Source organism: Myxine glutinosa, chromosome 10, assembly GCF_964187855.1.
Source record: "Myxine glutinosa chromosome 10, kmMyxGlut1.1, whole genome shotgun sequence".
In the NCBI taxonomy this organism is placed as follows: Eukaryota; Metazoa; Chordata; class Myxini; order Myxiniformes; family Myxinidae; genus Myxine; species Myxine glutinosa.
The window spans coordinates 6,092,280-6,114,457 of NC_136270.1; the positions used below are offsets into that span (position 1 = coordinate 6,092,280).

Sequence of the window (22,178 nt, forward strand, 5' to 3'; positions counted from 1 at the left end):
GATTCTGATGCAGGTCTCGCTTGGGGGACCCATGGGTCGCTACACATTGTCATCCTGGAAGCCACCCCTCCCGGCAGGAAAGAAATGCTGCAACATGGGTTGAAGATGATCACTCGGTACCATTAAGTAGCAATTGGCATTGACCTTGCCTTCTAAGGGATTGACTGCACCCAAACCATGCAAGGAAAATGCACCCCACATCATTATAGAACCACCAGAATCCTTCAATGTTGGAACTAAGCACTCAGGGCTGTGGAGTTCTTTCGGTTGGCACAACATGTGCACTCGTCCATTTGTCGAGAACATGGTGAAGGATGCTTCATTTGACCACATCACATTTCTCCTGGAGTAACGGGTGTAAAATGGATTAGTTATACCATTAATAGATGTTTAGCATAAGTGTATGGTTTCTGTGTGAAAACGATAAGAGCACGTGTCAAAGTTTGTTTAAGGAACGATAATCGTGACCCCATTCCCCACGGTAATATGTTTACAACCTTCCCCACTCTTCCCCCTCACAGTCTTTTTTATTTTTATTTTTTATTTTGGATACAAGATCGAGGCTCGTGAAAGAGCTAACATTAATCACACAATAAGTCAAACCGACACACAAAACACAAAAAATAAAGGGAGCGGCAGACAAGATGGGAAGAGAGGGAGAGAGGAGAGGGGGAAAGACACAAACACAACATTTGAGAGCAGGGACAATGGGAGAAATGTGGGAGGGGGAGGGCTTTGGGGGAGGTGGGAGAGGTATAAAATATATGAACACTGCAAGGACTTCCAGGAAAGAAGTTGGAATTAAAGAAAAGAAAAAAAAAAGTGTATCTGGGGTGAATTAGCGGGGGTAGAAAACATCAAGGTTTTGGATGGGGGAAGATAAGAGATGGTGGTGAACAGCTGTTTTAAAGACCTGGAGAGAGGAGTTGGATTGAAGGGAGTGGGGGAGTTTGTTCCAGAGGTGGGAGAAAAGGGGAATGAAAGAGTGCAGGTGAGCAGAGAACCTAGATTTTGGCAGTTTTTTTTTTTTTTTGTATACTCAATCGAGGCTCGTGAAAGAGCTAACATTTACTTCACAAACAAATCGACCAGACAAACAAAATACACAAAAAGAGGGAGCGGAAGACAAGATGGGGAGAAAAGGGGAAGCACACAAACACAACATCCGAGAGCAGGGAGATGTGTGGAAGGGAGAGGGCCCGGGGTGAGGAGGCATGGGAAGGGGGGGGGGGGGGAGGGAGAAGTATAAAGCACAAGGACACCAAGGACTTCCAGGACAGAAGTTGGTATTTCAAAAAGTGGAATTGGGGTGAAATTAGCGGGGGTAGAAAAGATCAAGGTTTTGGATGGAGGAAGATAAGAGATGGTGGTAAACAGCTGTTTTAAAGACTTGGAGGGTGGAGTGGGATTGAAGAGAGTGAGGGAGTTTGTTCCAGAGGTGGGAGAAAAGAGGAATGAAGGAGTGAAGGTGAGCAGAGAGTCTTGATTTTGGCAGTTTAACCAAAAGAGGGTTGCAGGCAGATCTTGTGCGACCTGTAGGAATATTTGCGGGACAGAGCCCAGAGCGAGCTGGGGGGGCAAGGCCAGAGAGGAGTCGGTAGAAGACGGAAAGACCACCAACCTGCCTGCGGTGAGTGAGTGAGAGGCCCTTGGAGTTAGCTTCATCGCGGGAGATTCCAATGATTCTGAATGCTTTGGTTTCAATAGCACGAAGGCGAGCTAGGTGTGAGGCAGGAGCACCAGCCCAGAGGGGAGAGCAGTATTCCATTGAGCTGCGGATGAAAGCCTTGTATGTGGTGAGGAGCTCAGGTGTGCCAAGGAAGGACTTCGCACGACAGAGGCTGCCCAGTCGGCGACTGGCTTTGGAGGCCAGATTTGAAATGTGGTTTTTCCAGGAAAGATCATGGCAGATAGTGAGACCCAAAAGCTTGAGTGACAGAACTTCTTGGAGAGGATTATTCAGAAAGTGGATGGGAGGGTTGTCCAGTCGGTCTTTTCGGAGAGACATCGTAAGAGTGTGAGATTTGTCAGGATTGAAAGACATGTTCCACTTGTTTGCCCAGTCTGTGATTTTGTCAAGGTCTGCAGAGAGTGAGGAGGCTGCAGACTGCCGATCTGAGGGATGAAGAATGGAGCGACAGAGAGTAGAGTCGTCAGCAAAGAGATAGAGAGGATTTTCAAGAGAGTCAGAGAGATCATTGATGAAGACCAGAAAAAGCACAGGGCCCAGAACACTGCCTTGGGGAACTCCAGCCTGAACAGGAAGAGGAGATGAGAGAAACCCATTCAGGGCCACACGTTGACTATGACTAGAGAGGAAGTCCGCCAGCCATGCGTGGAGATTTCCATGGATACCAAAAGAGGAGAGTTTGGTAAGCAGAGCGGGGTGCCAGACCGTATCGAAGGCACGTGATATGTCAAGGGAGACTGCTCTAATTTCCTGTTTGGCATTGAGGCCCTCCATCCATTGTTGAGAAAGCAGAAGCAGCATGTCCAGAGTGGAGTGTCCAGGTCTGAAACCAAATTGATGATCAGAGATCAAGCCATTGGAGAAGAGGAAAGATTTCATATCTGAAGCAATGATGGATTCCATGACTTTGCTGATAATTGAGAGAAGGCTGATTGGTCTGTAGTTGCTGGGATCTGTTTTTACACCTTTTTTGTGCAAAGCGGTGATGTTGGCAGATTTCCAAGCAGATGGAAGATGACCTTGAGCAAAAGAGAGGGTGAAGAGAACAGAGAGAGGGAGTGAAAGCGCGGAAGACAATGATTTTAGGACCCGTGGGCTGATGCCGTCAGGTCCAGTTGCAGAATCAGAGTCGAGGGTTGACAGAAACTTTTCCACCTTGTCAGGAGGAAAGGACACAGAGTCCAGGAGCAGCTGGGTATGACTGGGTACGGTGGGTACAGAGAGGGATGGGTTTGGGACACAAGATTTAGAGGCAAACACAGAGTTGAGGCATTCAGCTTTTTCACGTGCGGAGTCAGCCGTGTGGCCATTTAAGGTGAGGGAGGGGATGGAGGGGGAACAAACACCAGAAACAGATTTTACCAGATGCCACCAGGATTTGGAAGAGGGAGACAGATAACAGAGTTCGGTCCTGAGGACGGAGAGATATTGTTTCCTGGCTCTCCTGAGGGTGGACACACACTTGTTTCGGGCTTTGTGAAAGGAAATGAGATTTCTTTCCGTTGGATTTGCTTTCCAGGAGACGAAAGCAAGTTGTTTCTGGGCAATAGCCTCACCACAAGATTCCATGTACCATGGACGGGAGGAAGGGTATGACAACTGAAGACGAGAAGGGATAAATCTGTGCATGAGAGAGAGCAATTTACTTTGGAAGAACCATAAGAGGGCTGCAGGCAGATCTTGTGCGACCTGAAGGAATATTGGGGGGACAGAGCACAGAGAGAGCTGGGGGAGCAAGGCCGGAGAGGAGTCAGTAGAAGACAGAAAGACCACCAACCTGCCTGCGGTGAGTGAGTGAAAGGCCCTCGGAGTTAACTTCATCGCAGGAGATTCCAATGATTCTGAAAGCTTTGGTTTCAACAACGTGAAGCCGAGCTAGGTGTGAGGCAGGAGCACCAGCCCAGAGGGGGGGGGAACAGTATTCCATTGAGCTGCGGATGAAAGCCTTGTATGTGGTGAGGAGCTCAGGTGTGCCAAGGAAGGACTTCGCACGACGGAGGATGCCCAGTCGGCGACTGGCTTTGGAGGCCAGCTTGGAAATGTGGTTTTCCCAAGAAAGATCATGGCAGATAGTGAGACCCAAAAGCTTGAGCGACAGAACTTCTTGGAGAGGATTGTTGAGAAAGTAGATGGGAGGGTTTTCCAGTCAGTCCTTTCGGAGAGACATTATAAGAGTGTGTGGTTTGTCAGGATTGAAAGACATGTTCCACTTGTTTGACCAGTCTGTGATTTTTTCCAGGTCTGCAGAGAGTGAGGAGGCTGCAGACTGCCGATCGGAAGGTTGAGGAATGGAGCGGCAGATAGTGGAGTCATCAGCAAAGAGATATAGAGGATTTTCCAGAGAGTCGGAGAGATCATTGATGAAGACCAGAAATAGCACAGGGCCCAGAACACTTCCTTGGGGAACTCCAGCCAGAACAGGAAGGGGAGATGAGAGAAATCCATTCAGGGCCACACGTTGCCTTCGACCAGAGAGGAAGTCCGCAAGCCATGAGTGGAGATTTCCATGGATACCATAGGAGGAGAGTTTGGTGAGCAGAGCTGGGTGCCAGACCGTATCGAAGGCACGTGATATGTCAAGTGAGACAGCTCTGATTTCCTGTTTGGCATTGAGGACTTCCATCCATTGTTGAGACAGCAGAAGCAACATGTCGAGAGTAGAATGACCTGGACTGAATCCAAATTGATGATCAGAGATCAAGCCATTGGAGAAGAGGAAGCATTTGATATCCGAAGCAATGATGGATTCCATGACTTTGCTTATAATATTGGAAGCAGGCTGATTGGTCTGAAGTTGCAAGGATTTGTTTTTGCACCTTTTTTGTGTGAAGCGGTAATGTTAGCTAATAATTTCCAAGATGCTGGCAGATGACCTTGAGCAAAAGAGAGGGTGAAAAGAAAAGAGAGAGGGTGAGATAGAGCGGCAGAGCAGGATTTTAGGACCTGTGGGCTGATGCCGTCTGGTCCAGTTGCAGAATCAGAGTCGAGGTTTGACAGAAACTTCTCCACCTTGTCAGGAGAGAAGGACACAGAGTCCAGGAGCAGTTGGGTTCGACTGGGAAAGGTGGGAACACAGAGAGATGGGTTTGGGACACAAGATATTGAGGCAAACACAGAGTTGAGGCATTCGGCTTTGTCACATGCGGTGTCAACTGTGTCGCCATTTGAGGTAAGGGAGGGGATGGAGGGGGAACAAACACCAGAAACGGATTTGACCAGACGCCACCAGAATTTGGAGGAAGGAGACAGGTTTGAGAGTTCAATCTTGAGTGTGGAGAGATAGTGCTTCCTGGCACTCCTGAGGCTAGACACACACTTGTTCCGAGCTTGGTGGAAGGAACTGAGATTGCCTTCAGTTGGATTTGCCTTCCAAGAGGCAAAGGCAAGTTGTTTCAGGGCAACTGCCTCACCACAAGATTCAGTGTACCATGGATGGGAGGAAGGGTAAGACAACTGAAGACGAAATGGGATAAATCTGTGCATGAGAGAGAGCAGTTTGCTTTGGAAGAATTCCCAGGAAGAATTTATGTCAGAGGCAGTAGAGATGGGAGACCAGTCCAGATGATTGATGGCTGCTTGCAGACCGTGCCAGTCAGCCTGAGTGAAATGCCAGACTCGTCGGCGCTGAGGAGGCTCTCTGAGAATGGCCAGAGAGATGTCCACTTTAACAAGCACATGATCAGAAGAACCGATTGGAGCAGAAGAAGAGCAGCAGACATTTGCAGGGAAGTTAGTCATAACCAAGTCCAGAAGAGAAGATACTCCATTGACTGAGATCCGGGTTGGTAAATTGACAGATTGTGTCAGTCTCAATGAGTCGCAGAAGTCCTTTGCTGAGGTGCCATGGCTGGTGAGAGATGAATCCACACCCAGCCAGCTGGCATGATGACAGTTAAAGTCACCACATATGAGGAAGAGAGAGTTTGGATGAGTTGATAGAAGTTGGTCCATGTTGTCCGACAGTGAAATGTAAATGGAGTCATCACTGTTTGGAGGATGGTACAGAACACATATGAACAAAAGGTGGGAGCGGAGAGGAAGCCGTAGCCAGAGGTACTCCTGGGGGTGGGGTGGAGAGAGGGCAATGCAAGGAGAGTGAGGAAGAGAGTTTTTGATAAAGATAGCCACCCCTCCACCAGGACGAGGCTCAGGTCTATCATACCGGAGGAGGGAGTAACCAGGAAGAGATATTAAGGAATCAGAGACATCTTGAAGGAGGAAAGTTTCTGTTAAGCAGATCAAGTCTGGATTGTCAAAAGCAACCTGAATGGAGAGATCAATCAGGTTTGAGCGAAGGCCCCGGATGTTTGAGGTCCATACCGTTAATGAGGAGAGAGGGGGAGCATCAGGTGCAGGACAGGGGAGGGGAGGGGTAGGGTCAGATGAAGGATGAGAGGGGGAGGTAGGAAGAGCAGTTGATAGTGTGGCAGAGATTACAGAAGAGTTACAAGAAAGGGAAGGATGAGGAGGACGAAAGGTTTGATGGTGATGGGATGAGGCACAGTGAGGGGTTGTTTGAGGGGGGGCAGAGGAAGGTCGAAGGTTGGGGGAGGTGGAGGTATGAGATTGAAGGGAGACGAAGTGGGGAGGAGGCAGCTTTGAGAAGGAGGTGGGAGGAGGGAGAATTTGGGAGGGATGGTTTGGGGGTAGATTTGAAGGGGAGGGGTTGGGGGGGAGTATTGAATGGGAGGGGCAAGGGGGGAGTTTAGGAGGGGAGGGGCAAGGGGGAGATTTGTGGGGGAGGGGCAAGGGGGGATTTGGAGGGGAGGGGCAAGGGGGGAGTTTAGGAGGGGAGGGGCAAGGAGGGAGTTTAGGAGGGGAGGGGCAAGGGGGAAGATTTGGAGGGGAGGGGCAAGGGGGGAGATTTGGAGGGGAGGGGCAAGGAGGACGTTTAGAAAGTGGATGATTAATGAAAGATGAACATTTATAACAAATTGGATTTGTTGTGATTTTCAAGTTAGCGATCCGTTTAAGAATGATGGAGGAGGGGTGGAATGAATGAGAATTTAGAGCATGTAGTGAGAAAGAATTATAAGAGATTGAATATTTTTTTGAAATGGAATGAGTTGAAGAGGAAATTGAAAGGAGCCTTTTAAATAGGAAGAAAAACAGCATGTTGTAATAAACCACTGAATAAAACACTGAAGGGGAAAGTTTAAACATAATCAAACAGAACCGTGAAGAACAATCTTATATTCACAAAAATACCAACGGGGATAGGGAGCCGAGAGGGACACCACGAGTCACTTGAACAGGGCAGAAGGTGGAAGGCAAGGTGATAATGGGGGCGGGGCGGGACAGCGCACATGGACAGAGGCGCACGATGGAACAAAAGCACACGAGGAGAAAGGGAAATAAGAGTTTTTTTTTTAGTTTTTATGTTTTTTTAGTTTTTTAGTCTTTAATTGGTTTCCTACATAATCTGTCTTTGTGTACTTCCTTTAAGTGAACTGCTACCATCTCTTGTCTTCCCCCATCCAAAACCTTGATATTTTCTACCCCCCTTTAAAACACCCCAAATCCGCCTCTTTCAATCCCCAACTTCTTTCCTGAAATTCCTAGTAGTGAAATTCCTAGTAGTGTTCATTTGCTTTATACCGTGTACCCCTCCCTCCTCCCCCAGCCCTCCCTCTTCCACAGATCTACCGACGTCCTTGTTCTCCACTGTTGTTGTGCTTGAGTGCATCCCTCTCCCTCCCCCTCTTGTCTCCCGCTCCCTTCATTGTATGTTTTATGTGTCTGTGCATGTTTTCATGTTCAATGTGTTAGCTCTTACACGAGCCTTGATTCTGTATACAAAAAAATTTTTTTTTTTGAATAATTGCAGTCCATGTTCCTTATCCCCTTGTTCTTTCTATCCCTCATTACCTTGTTAATTAAACCTGTTTACCACCATTAGAGAGTCGACCTAGTGCACGGTTCGCAATTTGGAATTGTATGACCATGGCATTGAATTAAACTCGTGGCAGTTAGGAATTTGGCACAAGACCCTCTTTAGGAGGTTGCAAAATCACGGTAGATTTCACCGGGGTTCGCTCAGCCCCAAATCCTAATTAAACAGGGAAATAACCAAAGGTGGCAGACCTTGTTAGCAGTTCCGTACATTGGAAATCAATGGAAAGATCTGTTTGGCTTTCCTGGCGGACGACGTAGGGTCTCTGAGGACAATCTGTCACCAAATTGGTGATAATTCGGGTGGAAGATTTCCCCACGTATCCACCCCATCATCTACCATTACATTGGTTTGTCAGGATTGGGATTATCAGGACACTGGTCCGAATCCGGCGACCGTTACATTATTACAGTTTAGGTTTTTTTTTTTTTTGGGGGTATACAAGATCGAGGCTCGTGAAAGAGCTAACATTAATCACACAAAAAGTCAAACCGACACATAAAACACAAAATAAGGGGAGCGGTAGACAAGACGGGGAGAGAGGGGGAAGGACACAAACACAACATTTGAGAGCAGGGACATCGTGAGAACTGTGGGAGGGAGAGGGCTTGGGGGGAGGTAGGAGAGGTATAAAACATATCGACACTGCAAGGACTTCCAGGAAAGAAGTTGGAATTGGCGATGGCGATGCAAGTGGCACTGTCTATATGATAGTCAGCGATTTGATGCTCATCTCAATTTAACCTCTGAGGGCACAAGCCAACCATAAGTGGTCAACCTGCATACACTAGGTGGGGTAGCCAGAAAATAATAATCCCCTACTTGAAAGTCATTCGTGAGTCAGTTCAATATTGCTGGCAACCCTATGGTGACATGGCAATTCTGCTGAGAGAAGCTGGTTTCCACTGGATCGGGATCAAAACCTTCATTACTGCAGCTGTCAGGCGGGCCAAACCTTAACAACACTCTATAAGATTTCCAAAAAAGCAAAGTCCATTGAGGCAAACACCAGAACACACTAACCTTGCTGCCTGAAGCATGAGGGTAAGATGACATTGTCATGGCTTGTGCAAGACTTTCAAGCAAGCTGATCAGTTCTGAATAAGGTAATGGCACCACAGCATGGTCCTTCCTGCCCCACAAGCAAAGACAGAGCAAATTTTTTTTGATTTATACTTCAAACCGTTAAATCTGTGTGAAAGAAGTCCCCACCAAGCGCAGAGAGAAAACACAGTGTGTGTACATATATATATATATATATATATATATATATATATATATATATATATATATATATATATATATATATATATATATATATATATATATACAGGGTGAGTCAAAAGTAGCGCCTGATTTCTGTTTATATATATATATATATATATATATATATATATATATATATATATATATATATATATATATATATATTTCTGTCAGTTGTTTGTTTGTTTGATATTTGTATTAGTGTATAAAACGGTATAAATAAATGAATGACATGTTTATCTAACCATTTATTCGGGGGAAAATCATTAGGGAAGTGTACCAAGCTGTTTTACTTGCAATTTTCAAAGTGCCCTCCCTCGTGATCGATGCACAATTGCATCCGAGCAGGCACAAAGTGGCACACACACTTGCAGAGTTCGATATCAATTTCCTCAAACTTTGCAGTGATTTGAGCCTTCAATTCCTGAATGGTACGAGGCTTTTCACGATAAACAAGGTCTTTCATGAGCCCCCAAAGAAGGAAATCTGGAGCTGTAAGGTCTGAGGAGCGTGCCGGCCACTCGATCGGACCGCGGCGGCCGATCCACTTTCCGGGGAAGTTTTCATCAAACCACTGACGAACATGACGTCCATAATGAGGTGAAGCTCCATCTTGCTGGAAATAACAGTCCTGATCTTGTACCCTGGGCCAAAAGAAGGTTTGCAGCATATCCAGGTAAATTTCTGCAGTGACAGATCCCTCAAAGAAAAAGGGTCCAATTATCCCTAATGGGGATATGGCTGCCCAAACTGTCACGCCAGGTAAATTTACCTCCTTCTCAACTGTCACTCTTGGGTTCTCCGCAGCCCAGTAGACACAATTGTGTCTGTTAATTGTGCCGTTAAGCTTAAAACATGCCTCATCTGACCACCAGATGTTGTCTAGCATTGTGTCCTCTTCGTCAAGTTTAGCGAAGAACTTTTCGCAAAAGTGAAGACGCCGGTCGTCATCTCCATCATGAAAGGCATGCAGTAAGCGTGGAATGTAAGGTTTCCAGTTTTTCTGGTGAAGGATATGGATAACACTTGATTGGCTCACTTCCAACTCTGCAGATAAACGGCGAGTTGACTTTTGCGGACTTTGTTCCAGTCTCCTGATGGCTTCTTCAGCCTTAGCTACATTCGTTGCCGTTTTTGGACGACCGGACTTCTTTGCAGTGGCTACCGACCTTGTTGCTTCAAATTTCTCGACAATCAATCGTATGTTTCTTCCCTGGGGTGGGTTAATATCGAATTCCTGTGCCAAACGGCGTGCCGCCATCGTTGGTTGTTCATAACATTTGTAGTAATGTTTCACGGCCGCAATGCGTTGATTCATTGAAAGGTAAATCATGGTTCAATTTGGTGCAACTTCAGTAACTTTCCAAACTCTCAGCAATAACCTGCAAAACAAAAACAAAAATAAATAAATTAAGAAAATTAATAATCTGCAAGACAATTATTAACAACATGACATCCCAGAAAGAATCTGACAGTTGAAAAAACAGAAATCGGGAGCGGGCGCTACTTTTGATTCACCCTGTATATATATACAGTCACGTGAAAAAGTAAGTACACCCCATGTAAAGTTTTGACTTTTTCAACATATTTCAACATACAGCTATTTGATCTTCATTTCAACAATATTGAGAGATAAAGGTGACATAATATAACAAATATCATGAAACATTTACATTTTGTAGTCCATTGGATAATTTAAATAAACATAAATGCAAATTTCGCATGTGGAAAAAGTAAGTACACCCTTGGCTCTAATAGGTGGTATTGCCCCCCTTTGGCAGAAACAACCTGAAGTAGGCGTTTCTTATAACTGTCTACCAGTCTCTGACATCGACTGGGAGAAATTTTTGCCCACTCCTCCATGCAGAATTCTTCCACCTGTGCGATGTTTGAGGGGTTTCTTGCATGCACCGCTCGTTTCAAATCCCCCCACAACATCTCGATGGGATTTAGATCCGGGCTTTGACTTGGCCATTCCAGAACCCTCCATTTCTTTCTTTTCAGCCATTCCTTGGTGGATTTACTGGTATGTTCAGGGTCATTGCCATGTTGCAAGGTCCACCTTCGGTTGAGCTTCAACTTTCCGACAGATGGCCTCACATTATCCTCAAGCACCCTCTGATACAATGAAGAATTCATAGTGGATTCTATGATGGTGAGCTGCCCAGGCCCTGATGCAGCAAAGCTGCCCCAAACCATAATATTTCCACGACCATGCTTTACAGTTTGTATCAGGTTCTTGTGGTCAAATGCTGTCTTTGGTTTTCGCCAAACATGTCTTCTGGTACTGTGGCCAAATAGCTCTACCTTTGACTCATCTGTCCAGAGCACATTGCTCCATAAGTGCTGGTCTTTGCCGAGGTGTTCATTGGCAAACTTTAGTCTTGCCCTGATGTTCTTTCTGGACAGCAAAGGTTTCCTCCTGGCACACCTCCCATGTAGATCAAATTTGTGGAGCCTCTTTCTAATGGTAGACTCGTGCACTTTGACATCAACAGTGGCAAGAGCTACCTGTAGGTCCCGTGATGTCATTCAGGGGTTCTTAGAGACTTCTTTCAGCATCTTGCGGTCTGCTCTCGGGCTGAACTTGCTGGGGTGGCCTGGCCTGAACAAGTTGGCAGTTGTTTGGAATCTTCTCCACTTGTAGATGATCTTCCAGACAGTCGAATGATTGATTTCAAATTGTTTGGAGATCTTTTTAAATCCCTTCCCAGACTCGTAGGCATATATAACCTTCTTTCTGAAGGCCTCAGGGAGCTCTTTTGATCTAGGCATGTTTACGCTGCACACTTCAACAACAAAGAGCAAACCAAACTAAATGTCTGAGGTTTAAATAAGGCAGGTTCCTCCAAGATCCTCTCTAACGATGTTCTAATCATTTGCACCTGAGCTGGTGCACCTGATTCTAATTTTAGGTATTTGAAGTAGTGATAAATGTAGGGGTGTACTTACTTTTTCCACATGCGAAATTTGCATTTATGTTTATTTAAATTATACAGTGGACTACAAAATGTAAATGTTTCATGATATTTGTTATATTATATTACCTTTATCTATCAATATTGCTGAAATGAAGATCAAATAGCTGTATGTTGAAATATGTCGAAAAAGTCAAAACTTTACATGGGGTGTACTTACTTTTTCACATGACTGTATATATATATATATATATATATATATATATATATACAGACTTGGCATTTAATATGGAATATTTTTTTTGTGGGGGTGAACTTACTTTTCAAGATGTCTTAAAACCAAAAGTTCATTGGAATTATGTTGAAATTATTCTAGATTTTGTTAATGTGACCTTTAAAAGAAACAAAAACCACATTTGACATTTCGAAACAAATAAATTGATCCTTGAAAGTGATGTAAACTGATATCAAACTCAATTCATGGACAGTACTGTGTTAAACTTCTGGACGTTTTCCAGAAGTATCTCTTTATTTTGCACATTAGCCAAATTTTTTTTTAACAAAAACAAAAGTTAAATTACGACTGGGATTACGGACAGTAAAATTACAGTTCAGTACTTCGTGTAACCCCCACGAGCATTCAGGAGAGCACGTACACGTTGAGGCATGCTGTTCACTGGATTTGCCAAGGTTTGGACAGGAATCGCTTGCCATGCAGTTCCAATAGCCTGCTGCAATTCACGCACAGAGGCAGGCTGCTGGTCCAAGTTGTCGATTTGACGCGTTAATTCGGCCCACAAGTTCTCTATCGGATTCATATCCGGGGACATGGCAGGCCACTCCATATGCTCTACACCACGGTCAGCAAGAAAGTGTTGGATCATGCGAGCACGATGAGGCCGTGCATTGTCATCTTGGAAGACAAAGTTTCCTCGAAAGGCTGCACGAACAAATGGAAGCAATGTTTCTTCCAGAATGGCCCTGTGCTTGAACTGGTTCAGGTTTCCATTCAGAACAACCAGGTCAGTTTTGCCCCCTGCATGAAAAGCAGCCCAAACGGTCACCCCACCACCTCCAGCTTGGACTCTTGGCACTATACAATCCTCGTTGTAGGCTTCATGCACTTGTCTGCGCACTCGGACGCGGCCATCTTGACGATAGACCAGAAATCTAGACTCGTCACTGAAGATCACGTGATTCCAGTGTCCTGGCTGCCATTGACGGTGCTTTCTGGCCCCCTGCAATCGGCGCTGGCGGTGTTGTCTGGTCAGACGTGGCTTTCTCAGGGGACGCCTGGCATGATAGCCTGCTTGAACCAGTCGTTGGTCGACTAGCCTTCTGAATACAGGCACATTTGTCAGTTGCTGCCACTCAGCCCTAAGCCGATTTGCTGACTTGGTACGGACATTGCGGACTAACCGGTACAGCTGGCGATCATCCCGCCTTGTGGTTCTGTGGGGACGTCCTGGCCTCGGTATTGGAGTAGGGACACCCCTCTGAGCATTTCGTTTAAGGATCTTTGACACCTGACCTTGAGTGATGCCATACTGCCAAGCAATAGCACGCTGTTTCATGCCGGAATTTCATAAAGCCACCACTAAATGACAAACAGCATTGTCGAGTTGACGGACCATCTCCAGGGGAAGCGGCAATAACTTTTGTAGATATGCAGCAGTTGTTTTCCATTAATACAGAACGCAACAACCCTTATATACCCGATTGTGAAGCCAATCGTCAAATGTACCTGTCCGTACATTTTGTCACGCCACCTGTGATATAATCCTGTTATTGACTTCTTGCTGCGACAGACAATCAGTGACATGGTTCTTTTAACAAAGAAATCACCGAAGCGTAAAAGAAACTCACCAGATTGATATACCGAGTTCAGAAATTAAACCCAAGTCAAGAAAAAAAAAAATTCCATATTAAATGCCAAGTCTGTATATATATATATATATATATATATATATATATATATATATATATATATATATATATATATATATATATGTAAAATAGTATTAAAATGTTTTTATATTGAAAATTTTACATTGAAACGGTGTAGGTTGGTTGTATTTTTTTTTTTTTTTGTTACGATTATTATTACTTATTTTGTGTATATGAGTGAGTGGGTGAGGGTGTGTGTTATTACATGAATGAATTTTTGCATGAGTGTGTGTTTTTGTATGTTGAGTGGTGTATGTTGTAAGGGTAGGTGGTTGGTTGGTGTTGTGTGTGTATGTGTGTAGGTATGTGTGTATGTGTGTGTATGGGTGTGTATGTGTGTGTATGAATGATCTGGTGTGTTTTGTTGGTGAGTTGTGAAGGGTATAAAGGTGGGTGTTTGAGTGTTCCACAATGTTTGTTTGGTGCTGTGGATTCTGGATGTGGAGGTGTTGTTGTTGTTGTCTGCGTTCGCACTGGCTGGGGGTGGGGGTATGTACGCATCCAGGTGTAGTTGCTGCATGTGGATGTGTATGTGCCCCTGCTGGCCCACCTTAGCTGACCGTATCGAGGTTGAAGGGCCGAAACGGGATGATGCTGAGGACGAGGACCCAGTCAGTGCGGCACACTTGTGACCAGGTGTGTTTTGAGCTTATATATACATACATACATACATATATATATATATATATATATATATATATATATATATATAATATATATATATATAATATATATATATATAAAAAATAGTATTAAAATGTTTTTATCTTGAAAATTCACATACACAGCTTTGACAGTCCAAATTACTATCCTCATGAGCATCAGTTGGGGGAAAGACTTTTCAACTCTTCATTAACCAATTTGAGAAAAATATTGAATTAAACAATTTTTTCCCCTTGCTGTTTGAGCAGGTATGGTGCCATGCATGCACAAACAAAAGCTCAACGTGAAAGATCTGCATTTCAGAATGATCAGTATGACTTTTCGTTTTCCATGAAGCAGCGTTCATCTTCAGCCACTACTCACCGAAGGAAGGCAGAAACTGCCCGTGCAGCCTGGCTGGAAACATCAAGTCCTTGGACAACCACCCCAGCCTTGAGCACATTGATAGCCTTTTTGTATAATGTACAACCAGGAAACAGCTGCAGGCCTGCTGGTTGTCTAGCATGGAGTAGTGGAAGATGGAAGGCGGTGAGTGGAAGGCGGCAAAAGACAAAGACAATAACTAATGATGTGCAGTATTACTGAGCATTGTGGCTTCAAAAAATCACTGTAAGGAGCACGAGAGCAAATGCCATTCTCTAACTCACAACTTACCTGTGAAATATTTCCCAAATCAGGCAAAAACCTTCTCTCTGAGCCTCAGTGTTGGTTAATGCAAGCAGATGGCACATGCTTTGAAGCAAAACTTCCATTCCTGCATCAATGAAAACAACAACAAAACAAAAAAAAAATTCCAGTCATTCGTGAGTCCATTCAGTTTGTGCGAGAGCACAATAAACAATCTTATCAGCTATGTCCTCTATGGTGTTAGACTCCGAAAGTAGAAAGTTTTAAAGTGCTGTTTAAAAGTTTTATTGGTGGAATAACAATAAAGTAAAAGGTTTATGGTTTGCACCATGTGTTGGCTCTTAAAATAACTATTTTTACTCTTTATTAATAAGTTAATCAGGGAAGTTGAGCAACAACAGTCAATTTCTTGTCTTGACATCGTCATTATTAAGTCTCCTAATGGCAAGCCCTGTCACAAAGTATACAGGAAACTAACTCACATGGACCGCTACCTCAACTACCACTCTTTTCATCATCCTTCAACTATCCAATCGGTGAGCAGTACTCTTATTCGTTGCGCTTATGCGCAACTATTAGAACTACGCCACATCACAACTGCCTTTAAATTAAATGGTTATCCCACCCACAAGGTCATCACTAAACCACCAAATGCTTGTGAGCCAACACTGGAAGCTTGAGCATGCGTTATTCTCCCCTTCATTGAATGTACATTACACCACATTCAGCGAGTTCTCAAGACTGCCAACATAGCAATGTGACATCGCTCGACACACAAGCTCAAATGTATTATTCACACACATAAGGACGGAAGGCATCCTAACCACCATCAAGGTGTTTACCGCATCCCTTGTGAATGCGGTAAGGTTTACATTGGTGAAACTGTCAGGACTTTCACCACTAGACGGAAAGAACATCAAGCAATCATGCACAGACTTATTAATCATCACATGATATGGTCAGATAGCAAACTTCTCACATCCATCAGCCACTGGCACACAAGAAGAATCAGAGAAGCTATGGAGATGCATCTATATCACACGGCCCTCCAATAAAACAGGCTACCCAGGAGCGATATCTGGCTCTCACTCATTAACAAGCAGACACCTACCAACATAGGTATCAACACATTGAGGACAATGGACCATGATGAGCAAAACTACACCAGCAAATCAGCAACACACAATAACCAACCAATCAACACCCCACAACCACCAGCCAATGGGGGGTGTGCAGTTCTTATAAACTCTGCATCCCACTCGTTCCAGTTACTTCCTCTTGTCAATGGGCAGAGCATGCTGCCCAAAACGTTGAGGCCTACTTTTCTTATACTTTGCAGTTATTTTTTAAAGAATGAATAATAAAAAAGCTCTTTTAAGAGCCAACACATGGTGCAAACTATAAACCTTTTCCTTTATAGAAAGTTATTCTCGAGTAAGATGTGATGAGGAATTTCTTTTATTCCATCACTGTCACCATCATACAAACTGTATCCAAAGGAAATGGCTCAAGTTCCGATGCATTCTGCTAGTATTATTGAAGATTCTGACAACTCATCAAGTCCATTACATTGCTATTATTGCACAAGCACAGATATCAGGTTATGATGGATAACGACTATAAAAAAAAATGTTCATATCAATATCCAATGTTTATTTTTAATTAGAGAGTCATGGAATCTCAAACTATCTCTATAAATATTCTCAAGTGGTTGCGTGTTTGTTTGTATGTTATTCTTTCATCGCCAAACTGTAGCATCTAGAGGCTGCAAATTTTGGGTGTAGGAACTTCAGAATCTAGGCAAGGTTTTAAGCTACCCACCCCCCACAAATAAATTATCTGTATGTATATTCATGTAGTTCTGAAAATCGTGGAACAAAAACAGCCAGGCCAATCTCCAACTGATTTTGCATAAGTACTAGGGGTACTCAGGTTTAAGTCGAGGGTGCCAGAAAAATTGGTTTGCCATCTCTCCCAGCAGAAAATATTATTACGTGCAATTAATTGCCATTATATTGCAATTGTTTTTGGGGTTGAATTTGAGACACTTGGAATTAGACCACATAATCCGTGGAAATTATCAACCAAAGGTTGTTTATAGTCCTGGAGCATTTATCATTGCAATTCTGTACTGTGTAAGAAACTACCATATTTTACATGCAGATGCAATTTAACTAAAGTATACCAAAGTACTCCAATTGGTATTTATAATTTTTGCCACATAATTCATACAACTGATCGACTGCAATTTGATTAGGGTTATATCATACTCCAGGGTGTTTCAAAATAATCAGTGGAGTAGAAACTTAACACCTCTTGTGCAAAAAGAGAAGTCTTTCAGAGAAAGGTATTTATTGACAAATACTGTACAACAAAGACATGGTGAGTATCTCACTTGAGCAAGTCAAAGATACCTGCAAGTATACAAGCATATATTATAATTTTTAAGATCACCAAACACATGAAACAACTATTTTTTGAGTGCTCTTAATTTTGAAACACCCTGTGGCCTGTATATATAATTTGGTGTGTGTGTGTGTGTGTGTGTGTTCTGGTTGTTGTTCTTGAGGCGTACCCGGGGAGGTTTTAGATATCAAAAAAAATTCATAGTCGCGGGGTTTGGGAAGGGGAACCCAAATTCTCTATGTAAATGTGTATTGTGTAGTGCCGCTCTAGGTGGGAGTCCATTCCAAGTTCCAGGTCGTTCTAAAATACTGTACACCATTTCTCATTGTTATAGTACTGTATATTGAAAACGATAATCATCATATATGTGGGGGGAATGCGTTGAACCATGCCCGTCTCTGTTTGTGGGATGAAATGCATTGACATTTGGTGGTTTTCCTCAGGGTATATATTGGAACGTTCTACCAAGCTGGGATGGCAAACCCCAACTTGTGTATTTACTTTTACATGAAAGTGGGGAATTATCATAAGAAAGCCATAAACATCATATATGCGGGTCAATTAATCATACGTGCCAATGTATTCCTGCTCTGCTGAACAAAATAACTTGAAAACTGGATTTTATTGGGAAAATTTTATCAAACCCCTGGAAGTTGTAGAAATCATTCTAACATGGCCCAATTATCTGTGTTGTAGTATAATGAAAACGAGTCATCATCGCAAAGCTTGTGGACCATGAGTTATACATTGCCTGCGGTTGACTCTGCTCTTTCCTGTTTGTTTCACAATTGGCAGTGTTTAATTTGCTTTTGTTGCTTAGATGTTCCTTTTATGTCAAAATTGATAATCCCATCCACATAAACATCAATTAACATTTATTTTCTTCTTCAAATACAATACAAAATATTAACAGACGGTGGTGTTAATCCCAAAAAGCGAATTTCTTGTGTTGGCAGTTGGCACACCGTAGCAAATTCACAAAATTACAAATAACAGTACAATCAAATTATATAAACAATGCCAAGAGTAAAAATAATACCATAATACAGTACAACACCAAATTTGAATGGCACTCTGTGGAGTGCATCCTCCGCCAGGCTGAACAGTTTATGTTTTCAATCACACTGATAGGCCATATCTGCATCAAGATCTTAACCAATATCCAATTAGCTTCTTCTTGTCACCTAACTAACTCATCCACCACATTTTGTCATAAGCAGTCAAAAATGTCAACTTTTTGAAATATCATGCTGTACAGTATATCATGTTTTTGGTCCTATCTCTCAATGGGGAAGAATAACTTTTAAAATTGTCGTATGTGGATCTTCACCAAATGTAATCAATTCACCAAAATCGAATCAATCAATGTCACACACCCAACCTGTCCACCAAATTGAGTCTGAATCAGTCCCTCGGTTTTTGAGATATTCTGCTCAGACAGACAAACAGACAGGGCTGAAAACACAACCTCCGTCACCGAAAATAAAGATGCCCCCCCCCCTCCCATTCTGCCACTCCCTCCTCCCTCCCCCCCCCCCCCCCCCCACCCCACTCCACCCATTCCCACCTTGCAGATCCCGTAGGGAGCCAGTGTTTCTAGTTCGCTCAAATTATCTTGACCATTTGGAAAATTGCATGTTAACTCTGTGTAAGGATAAACCTTTTTGGACCAAGTTGGTCAAAGTGTCCACATTCAATGTTGTTTTGCGTCGGGTGTTAATTATGCTTGCAAGTTCTCATTATTTAATCTACAATGAGTGTCTTTAGGGCCAAGGGACACATTTTGATAACTTTCCAGATGAACTGCAAGTCCTGGAATAATGAGGTCCTGAGATCCTGTAAAGTTCTCCAACTTCATCCTACATATGAAAGTGAGATAGAGCTTGAGGAATAATGCTGTCTTGTCGGAAAATGAAACAGACAAACAGTCATCTAACTGTCGATATTTAATTAAGTTGGGACATGCGCTCATTTATTATTACTTTCTGACTCCATTATTGGGATGCATCTTACAGAGAATTTGACATTTGTCAACATGTCTGATTATACCATGTACAACAAACACCATTACCATAGATCGTGTGACAGCGTGTGTAGAACAAATGTTCTTCCTTAAATGTCGACAGGCAGCAGTAAATGGACCAAATGAGCAGCTCATCAGTAGTGAATAAGGTTTCAAAAAGAAATTCTGCAGAAAAAGAAGTAAATCAGTTCAATAATTCACAATTTTACAACAAATCATGTATACAGAAAAGCAAGAACTAGGACTTCATATTAGTCTAGTAGGAAGACTAGGTCCCTCTGCACCCCCGGAGATATACTTCTAATCAGTGTTTCTAGATTGGAAAAAATGTGTAGAAAATGACTAACTATGGCCCCAAGCTGAAAAGATGTCCCACATACCATTTTTATGCAAATTACTGCTGCAAATTTTATGCAAAATTATGTAAATTTTATGCAAATTTTTGATGAGGAGTAGAGTTGAGGGGTCTTTGAGGGCTTCATCGAGGTGCTCTCGGTTGCAAGACTGGGTCATTCTGAGAAGCACAGCAGGGTCAGAGATCATGATGTTCTCCTCCTCAGTGAATCTCTCCATCAACAGCCTCTCCATTGCCTCACACACTGTTTTGAGGCAAAAGAGGGACTTTGCGTAGGCCTTTCCACTGAGAACACCTTTGAGAGATCCACTTGTTACTAGTTGTGCCTCAAAGAGAATCTCTGCATATCCAGAACCACGCATCTTGTGTCCAGTGAGCATCCCGATGTAGTTCATGGATGTGTGGAAGGGTCCAATCGTTACTACATGACTAGCAAATTCATTTGGCCAGCGCCAGATGATGGGAAGGGCTTTCATGCAGACACCCAGATCAAATGTATTCAGGACCCATCTCTGACCCACCTCAGCAGTTGCTGCCTCGGAACGCTTCAGTAGCTCACGAACAACTGCGTTGTCTGTGATCGGTCTGTGCCTGGTGCCTGCATGGCATGGCAATGGCCTGCAGCCTGTGCCTGGGCTAGGGGGTTTCACCTCTGCAACTGGTTCTCCCCCACCCAGCAAATCAACAGTCGACTACTGCACGCCTATCCACCAACCGATCACAGACAACGCAGTTGTTCGTGAGCTACTGAAGCGTTCCGAGGCAGCAACTGCTGAGGTGGGTCAGAGATGGGTCCTGAATACATTTGATCTGGGTGTCTGCATGAAAGCCCTTCCCATCATCTGGCGCTGGCCAAATGAATTTGCTAGTCATGTAGTAACGATTGGACCCTTCCACACATCCATGAACTACATCGGGATGCTCACTGGACACAAGATGCGTGGTTCTGGATATGCAGAGATTCTCTTTGAGGCACAACTAGTAACAAGTGGATCTCTCAAAGGTGTTCTCAGTGGAAAGGCCTACGCAAAGTCCCTCTTTTGCCTCAAAACAGTGTGTGAGGCAATGGAGAGGCTGTTGATGGAGAGATTCACTGAGGAGGAGAACATCATGATCTCTGACCCTGCTGTGCTTCTCAGAATGACCCAGTCTTGCAACCGAGAGCACCTCGATGAAGCCCTCAAAGACCCCTCAACTCTACTCCTCATCAAAAATTTGCATAAAATTTACATAATTTTGCATAAAATTTGCAGCAGTAATTTGCATAAACATGGTATGTGGGACATTTTTTCAGCTTGGGGCCATAGCTAGTCATTTTCTACACATTTTTTCCAATCTAGAAACACTGATTAGAAGTATATCTCCGGGGGGTGCAGAGGGACCTAGTCTTCCTACTAGACTATATAAGGTGGCAGGATAGCTCAGAGGTAATACACTTGCCTTTGAACCGTCTCATCTGTGTTTGATTCCAGATATGACTATAAACTGTTACCCTGGTGTATAGCAGGCAGGTCGTTGCAATAAACAATACACCGTCCATCGGGTGGGACAATAGGGTGGAGACCAGTCTGCTCGTAGCATTGGTTACTGGTACGTGGTGAAGATCCCATGGTGTCGTTTTGCATAGAGTATGTGATTGTGCTGACCAAATTACAATTTCCTATCCAAATCAAATATGGAGCTCACACGGCCAACATCAAGGTACTGTCAGTGTGCCAAACTTTGGACAAACTACTGGAATTACACTGCACGTAATATTTGGTTGTGTCATTGTCCTTCAATAGAGCAAACAAAACAAAACACACACACACACATACACACACACACACACACACACACACACACACACACAACTTCCAAAAACAGGTGCGATTAGAAGATGTCATGCACCAAACCAAAACAGAAATGAATACTGCCCTAACTATTGCAAAAAAAGACAAAATAAAAATACAAGATGAAATGCAAGCAGATATATACTGAAAACTGGGAGAAAGACAAAACAACAGGGGGAAAAAAAAAAGTTGGACAGATTGGGGATAGACGAAGAAGGATCACTGGAATGGCTAAGAAGAGGTCAGCTCAACTGGGACAGAGAACGAATCATTCTTAATGCCCAAGACCAAGGACACTACACCAATGGCTTTAAGAAGACGGCAGGACTGAATCAATTGGACAAATGTAGTTTCTGCAAGGTAGAAACTGAAAGAACGAGTCACCTTCAATCAGGATGTAAAAAACTGCCATACACCCAAATGTCAGAGCAGCTGTACACCCAAAAGGCACAACAAGGTATGTAGAGTAATCTACTGGCATATCTGCAGAAATTTCAATATCCCAGTTCCACAAAACACATGGAAACATTAACCAAAAGCAATCAATGAAGACAAGGA

At 43.4% G+C, this 22,178-nt stretch overlaps 1 protein-coding gene across 5 annotated transcripts in view; it reads right to left on the bottom strand.

Annotated features, from left to right (window-relative positions):
• MEI1 (meiotic double-stranded break formation protein 1) overlaps positions 1 to 22,178 on the bottom strand; it is a 151,805-nt gene that overhangs the window by 63,864 nt on the left and 65,763 nt on the right. For all 5 annotated transcript variants that reach the window (XR_013624660.1, XM_068127124.2, XM_078785284.1 and 2 more), the window contains exons 10-13: positions 19,482 to 19,598; positions 15,032 to 15,131; positions 14,741 to 14,875; positions 8,607 to 8,715 (exon numbers count right to left, since the gene is read on the bottom strand). Coding sequence is in view for 4 of the 5 variants with exons in the window: in XM_068127124.2 (XP_067983225.2) it covers positions 8,607 to 8,715; positions 14,741 to 14,875; positions 15,032 to 15,131; positions 19,482 to 19,598 (461 nt within the window). In the remaining variant the exon portion in view is untranslated. The remainder of the gene's footprint in view (positions 1 to 8,606; positions 8,716 to 14,740; positions 14,876 to 15,031; positions 15,132 to 19,481; positions 19,599 to 22,178) is intronic.